Genomic DNA, 6,612 nt, shown 5'->3' with positions numbered 1-6,612 from the left:
CGGTGGCGAGCTATTGATCTTGCAGGTTGCAGAGGCTTTTGTGATCCGTGATGATGGTGAACGGGCCCCGTTGCAAGTACGCGTGCCAGTTCTCGACGGCCATCATAACGGCGATGAACTCCTTCTCGTACACTGACAGCCTCTGATTGCGCACGCCTAGGGCCTTGCTGAGAAACGCCACTGGGTGCCCTTCCTGTGCTAGCACCGCGCCCACGCCGGTGTCGCATGCGTCCGTCTCGATCACGAACGGTCGTGCGAAATCTGGGAGCATGAGCACCGGTGCGGTCACCATGGCGCGCTTGAGGAGGTCGAATGCCACCTGCGCTTTCTCTGTCCACTCGAAGCCCTTCTTGGTCAGCAAGCTCGTGCGCGGCTTGGCGATGATGCCGTAGTGCTCGATGAACTTGCGATAGTAGCCGGTGAGGCCGAGGAAACCGCGGAGCTTGGTGGCAGTTGAAGGGGTCGGCCATGCCACCATAGCTTGTGTCTTCTCTGGGTCCGTGGCGACGCCGTCCTTGGAGATGATGTGACCGAGGTAGGAGATGTTGTCTTGAGCAAACGAGCACTTGGACTCCTTGGCGTACAGCTGGTGCTCGCGGAGCAGAGCGAGGACGAGGCGAAGATGCTCTAGGTGCTCCTCCAGAGTTTTACTGAAGATCAAAATGTCATCCAAAAATATGATCACGAATTTATGCACGTACTTGGCGAAGATTGCATTCATCAGGCACTGGAACGTGGCCAGTGCATTCGTCAGCCCGAACGGCATGACCTTGAAGTGGAAATGGCCATGGTGTGTCTTGAACGCCGTCTTCTCCTCGTCGCCCGCGCGCATGCGTATCTGATGGTAACCAGCGCGGAGGTCCAGCTTGGAGAAGAAGGCCGCTCCAGCCAGCTCGTCGAGCAACTCGTCCACGATGGGCAGTGGAAATTTGTTCTTGACCGTGGCGTCGTTCAGCCGGCGGTAGTCGACGCAAAAGCGCCAGGTGTCGTCCTTCTTCTTGACGAGCAGCACAGACGCGGCAAACGGGCTCATACTGTGCTCGATGACACCTGACTCGAGCATCTCGCGGACTTGGCGTTCGATCTCGTCTTTCTGCAGGGGCGAGTAGCGGTACGGGCGCGAGTTGGCGGGGCGCGCGTCGTCCACCAGGGTGATTGCGTGATCGTAGCGGCGGTGAGGAGGTAGGCCCTTTGGTTCGGCGAACACGTCGGCGAAGTCCGTCAGAACGCTCTGAACACTTGGTGGAATTTTGGTTGCAGGTGGCTCGAGTGCGCGGGGCAAATCCAGCACGGCCATGTACCAAATGTCGTTGCCGGCATGCCATTTGCGCAATTGCTCGGGCTCGATCTCCTCCACTTGCTCGGGCTGCTTCGGTCGAACACCTTGCAGGGTGATCATGGCGCCGTGGTACTTGAAGGTCAGCGTCTTGTCGAGCCAGTGGCAACTCATGGGACTGAACTGCTCCAACCAATCCATGCCGAGCACGCCGTCGTAGGCGCCCAACTCTAGTTGACGCATGTCGGTGGTGAAGGTGTGGCCCTGAATCCACCAGTTCAGCCCTTGCACCATGCTGTTGCAGGTCATGCGTTCGCCGTTGGCCACACGGACCTCCACCGCGGGCACTAGAACAGTTGGGGCGTGCACGCGCTCGGCGAACGCCTGGGAGATGAAGTTGTGCGTGCTCCCTGAGTCCACCAGCAGCAGCATGACTTGATTGCCGACGAGTGCGCGCAGACGAATGGTGCGCGGCGACCCGGTGCCGGCGACCGCATGGGTGGAGAGCACGCAGCACTCGGGTTCAGGGTCTTGATCAGCCGGTGCGTCGAGCAGGTCCAGGGCATGCACCACGTCGTCGCTAAGCACTTCTCCGTAGTCGCCCACCTGAATCGTGAGCAGCTGCGTGACCGGCTTGCATCGATGGTCGCGGGAGTAGCGATCGCCGCATTTGAAGCAGAGTCCGTTGGCGCGGCGGTGCTCCCGGAGTTGCCGCTCGCGCGCCAGGTCGTCGTTGGGGCCGGCCGCGCCGCCTGGCCGTGGTGCCCCCACGGCTCGAGGAGGAAGCGGCAGTGGCGGCGGTGGTGGAGGAGGTGGTCGCCCAGCCGGAATGATCCGCGGTCAAGCATGTTGCGTGCCGGCCTCTTCTTCGATGATCCGGGCCAACACCGCTGCACGCGTGATGCTTGACGTCTCCTGAAGGCAAACCACAGCCCGTAACTCGTCGCACAAGCCCAGCAAGAATTGGGTGATGAACAGCTTGGTGTTGAGCGACGCATCGAGGGCGAGCAAATGGTACATGTGGGTCTCGAACGCCGTCCTGTACTCGGCGACGGTGCCGGTTTGGCGCAGTTGCAGCAACTTATGCATCTCCATCTCGAATTCGTCAGGCGCGAATTTGGTGATGATTGCCGCAGTAAACTCCTGCCACGACGGCGAGCGATGTGTCTGTCGGTACGCCTGGTACCAGTGCGCGGCGTGGCCGTCGATGTAGAGCGGCGCCGTGGTCACCCAGCTGTGTGGAGGGACGCGATAGAGGTCGAAGTAGGTGATGCAGCGGTCGATCCAGAGGCTGGGCGCGTCGCCGTCGAAGTGCGGGAAGTCGTGCTTCGACGGCTTGACCGTGTACTCCTCACGCTGCCCGGTGTGCGCGTCGCGGCCCGCCATGAACGCGTTCGTCTGCCCCACGCCCGCGTACGACAAGGCGTGCCGCGTGGGTAGCAGCGGTGGGCCGTTGTTGGCGAGGCGGACGGCTGGGCCTTGAGGACGAGAGCCGCGGTCGTGCTCCAGCGAAGTCACCGCAGAGGCTTGGGTGTCGCCGTCGTGGTGGTCGGCGGTGTTCGGGCGGTGGCACTCGGCTGCGGGCGGCGAAGGTGGGAGCTCGCGCTGCTGCTGCCGAACCTCGTCGATGTCAGCTTGGGTGAGGTCCAGCTGCTTGCGGATGTGCGTCAGATCCGTGGATACTTGCGTGTTGAACGCGATCTGGGCCTCGCGCTGCTTGTCGCTCGCAAGCGGGGTCTCATCGAAGCGCTTCAAGAGCGCCTGCAGCATGGTTTTGAGCTCTCCCGTGGATTCCGACATGGCGGTGATGATATGACGAGTCTGGGCGGAAGGTTTGCTGGACGGCGTCGTCGCCCTCGCTCCAAATCAGGCCAACCCCGCTGGGGATTTCGAGCGGATCTCGCCGGAGCAAGACCGCACCCGCAGCGGTGGATGTTATGGCTGGACCGAGAGGATGTGAGGGGCAACGAAAATTTTGGTGGGCAAAACCTGAGCTCTGATTACCAACTGTCACGAACTCATCCTCGCTGGATTGGATCGGGAGGGGAAGGGGACGAGATTGAGACTTGGGGGAGAAGGTTCTCGCCAAGGGAGGAGGTACAGATTAGTTGGGGAGAGGTTCAGATTACAGCATACACATCACATGCCCTGCCTACTGGCTATAAAGCCGTGTTCCACTTGTCTGCCTGGCCTGACTGGTGGGCCCGTGCCAACTGGCCGGGGGGTCCCACCATCACGCGTCCACCGCATCACCTCCTGGCGATGCAGGACACAAAAGCCATCAGATTCACGCAGCCCAGTACGGCCATCATCCAGAAGAAGCGATCCAGGTGACCCTCGTTCAGGTCGTCGGGGATCCACCCCGGCGTGCCGCCCGTCGACGTCGCCCACTCAACGACGGTCAGTAGGAATGAGCTCAGATAATCGCCGACCGCTATCGCGAGGAACCCGAGCGCCGTGCACACGGTCTTCATCGCGGTCGGCGCCTGGCTGTAGAAGAAGTCGAGCTGCCCGATGGTAGTGAGCACCTGGCCCATGCCCATCAGCACGTACTGGGGCGCCTGCCACAGCACGCTGGTCGAATTCGGCGCCAGCGGCGACGCCTTTGCCCCGCGGAGGCGTGCCGTCTCGAGAAGCGCCGCCGCGGCCATGGCGAGCACGGGCATGGCGAGGCCGGCGCCGATCCTCTGAAGCCCCGAGATGCCCTTCTCCCTCCCGGTGAGCCTCCTGGCCGCAGGAACGAATGCCCGGTCGTAGAGCGGAACTAAGGTGATGATGGCGAACACTTCGAAGGTGGACATGGACGCGGGCGGGACGCGCACGGAGCCGACGGCGGCGTCCATCGCCATGCCTTGCTCGACGAACGTCGACGAGACCTGCGCTAACACGGCATAGAAGAACACGACGGTCGCCCAGAGCGGAAGCATCCGCACGAGAATCTTGGTCTCCTCGACCTGCGTCACGATGCAGAGTCTCCACGGGCTGTGCGGTGTCGACGCGGCTGCCGTCTCCACCTCCTTGCCCGAAGGCACGACAACGGCGGCCTTGTCAAAGAACCTGATCAAGCAAGCAGCACATCCGTCTTGAGTGGTGAATTTGACAAAGCAAGCTGCACGCAGCTACAAGGAAACCTCAGAGGATTGTAGTAACTCACCGGAGATCAGGGGTGTGTTTGATCCTCTGAACTGCGAGGTCTTCTTCCCGCGGGTCGTAGAGAAGAGAGCTGTCGGACGGCGGCTCGACGCCAAAATTTCTCACGGCAGCGACGACGGCCTGGCACACTCTGCTGAGTGCGCTGCCGCAGGGTCGGTGAAACCTGCACGCCCGCGATCCCACGACCAGGCAAGAAAGCCCGACGGCGAGAACGGCCGCCGGGATGGTCAGCCCCAGCGCCCAGCCGTAATGATCCTGCACCCACACGATGCCGGTGCTGGATACCAGCGATGCGCAGTACATGTTGAAGACGTACCAGTTGAAGAAGGAGCCCTTCGTCACGCGCTCCGATGGATCGCCGTCGTCGAACTGATCGGCGCCGAAGGACATCAGGCACGGCCTGAGGCCGCCCAACCCAAAGGCAACCATGTAGAGGCCCAGAAACAAGATGAACTCCTGAGCCGACACGATGTTGGACGAGGTGAGGCCTGTGAACGAGGAGCCGTTCTTGACGAGCAGCGGTAGGTACGCTGAAAGTGCTGCCATGAGCATGCCCTGCCCAAAAACAGAGAGGCCAAATTCTCACAATCTTGCAGAATTCAAGTCTGAATTTCCTCAATTAGGACCGAGCAGGATGTAGACTGCAGAGTGGTGATTAATTGAAGTGCTCCAGGCAGGATGAAATGAAATTTCTACAATGTCAGAAGTCAGAACGATATTCTGAATTGCTCCACTGGGACATGACATGGAGATTCAGACTCTGGTACAGAGTGATTATTAATTGCTGTGTAGTAGAGTGGTTGGAAGGAACCTACTGCGACACCGACGGAGCAGGAGACGACCATGGTGCGGTACCTTCCCCAGTAGGAGTCGGCGACGACGGCGCCGGCGAGGGGAGTAAGGTAGCAGGTGCCCTTCCAGCTGGAGACGCTCCTCGCGGCGACGACGTTGCTCTGGCCCAGGACGGCCGTGAGGTAGGTGACGAGGTTGTAGGAGATGCCGTGGAAGGCCAGGCAGTAGCAGAAGTCGGCACCTGCACGCACAAGATGCGGCCGGAACCAAATTACCGTTGAAATCTCAATCGGAACAAGAAACAAATTACCGAGGACTGCGCGGCATGCGCGCCATCCACCCGTCCGATTCTTCAGCGCCGGGTTCCCGTCGAAATCAAGAGACCCGTCGGTGGTGTATGCCTCCGCTGCCTGCGACGGCGATCCCCACCAAAATTAGGAGCCAGACATCATCCATGGGTCAAAAATGAATCGGAGAGAAAAGAGTTTATCACGAGGGGGGCAGAGGAGAGGGGGACGAGACCTCGGGGGGTGGGCGGTCGAGCAGGGGCACCGTGTGCTCGCCGGCGGAGGCCATGGCCAGAGCTTGGGACCGTACGACTTTTGTTTGTGCACTTGGCAGTGGAGTGGTTGGAGATTACTGTAATCGAAAGTTCCGCGGAACTGTAGCTAGCTAGGCGCCAATGAGTGAGCTCTTGTTTCTTTTATTCAATCTACGACGCCGCTAGAAACCAAAAATGAGTTCGAGATTTAAAAAAAGAAAAGAAAAACCCCCGGCCTCTGCATTAATCAATGCATGCAGCCATATTATTAAATAAAAACGTAACAAGGTTATAAGGTCCAAAGATGCTTATAAACCGAGCAGCAGTCAAAAGTAAATAAATCTGAAAAGCTCCACACCCGGCGATCTAAGATGAACAGTAAATTTCAACAAAATGAAAATTCTGAATTTGTTTGGTGGAAAACCAATGATAAACGTTTTAAGTGCTTGTAAATTCATAATGAAATGGCATTTGTGGAAGTCGTGAAAAAAATCATCACTCCAAAATGCATTTAAAAAAAAATTGGAGCATTGATTTTTATTTATCTTTGTCACGGCTTCTATAAATGTCATTTTACTGTGAAACTTTGCAAGCATTGACAACATTTGTCAATAAATGCAAGAATGCAAAACAGAAAGGAAATACATGTTAACCTCACATACAAGTTGGCCTCAAACCCATTCTTTCAAGGTTCATTCTCAAGCAACTTAAATAAAAAAGACTACCTTTTGAGTATGGCTAAAATAGTTCAGGCGGAGAGGATACTTATCAAGACAATATAACTAATTCCCTACAAAAAGACAATATAATTAATGAATTACTGTACTCACCTTAATATAATTGTAGTCCA

The 6,612-nt window shown here is 57.8% G+C and overlaps 1 protein-coding gene across 4 annotated transcripts; it reads right to left on the bottom strand.

Annotated features, from left to right (window-relative positions):
• Positions 1-3,342: 3,342 nt before the first annotated feature.
• Positions 3,343-5,905, bottom strand: LOC123164812 (protein NRT1/ PTR FAMILY 8.3). Of its 4 annotated transcripts, none has more exons than XM_044582403.1 (5): positions 5,744-5,903; positions 5,532-5,631; positions 5,285-5,462; positions 4,431-4,984; positions 3,343-4,333 (listed from the first exon to the last, which is right to left on the bottom strand). In XM_044582403.1, the coding sequence occupies exons 2-5, from the start codon at positions 5,555-5,557 to the stop codon at positions 3,526-3,528; spliced, it is 1,566 nt and encodes a 521-aa protein (XP_044438338.1). In that variant the 5' UTR covers positions 5,558-5,631; positions 5,744-5,903; the 3' UTR covers positions 3,343-3,525. The 4 variants fall into 4 exon arrangements, with proteins under 4 accessions (XP_044438338.1, XP_044438336.1, XP_044438337.1 ...); XM_044582401.1 differs by having other exon boundaries at positions 5,245-5,462; positions 5,744-5,902; XM_044582402.1 differs by having other exon boundaries at positions 5,245-5,462; positions 5,562-5,631; positions 5,744-5,902.
• Between the last annotated feature and the right edge of the window lie 707 nt (positions 5,906-6,612).

The sequence above is a fragment of the Triticum aestivum genome, chromosome 7D (genome assembly GCF_018294505.1).
Source record: "Triticum aestivum cultivar Chinese Spring chromosome 7D, IWGSC CS RefSeq v2.1, whole genome shotgun sequence".
Lineage (NCBI taxonomy): Eukaryota > Viridiplantae > Streptophyta > Magnoliopsida > Poales > Poaceae > Triticum > Triticum aestivum.
Note: the sequence above shows the minus strand (reverse complement) of the source record. Positions and strands in the feature narration are given on the sequence as shown.

Coding starts and splice junctions, on each gene's coding strand:
- LOC123164812 (XM_044582400.1), bottom strand. CDS start 5,797: ATGGCCTCCGCCGGCGAGCACACGGTGCCCCTGCTCGACCGCCCACCC. Junction 4,985..5,244: donor CCTGCTCCGTCGGTGTCGCA/GTAGGTTCCTTC, acceptor GTTTTTGGGCAG/GGCATGCTCATGGCAGCACT. Junction 4,334..4,430: donor AAACACACCCCTGATCTCCG/GTGAGTTACTAC, acceptor TTGCTTGATCAG/GTTCTTTGACAAGGCCGCCG.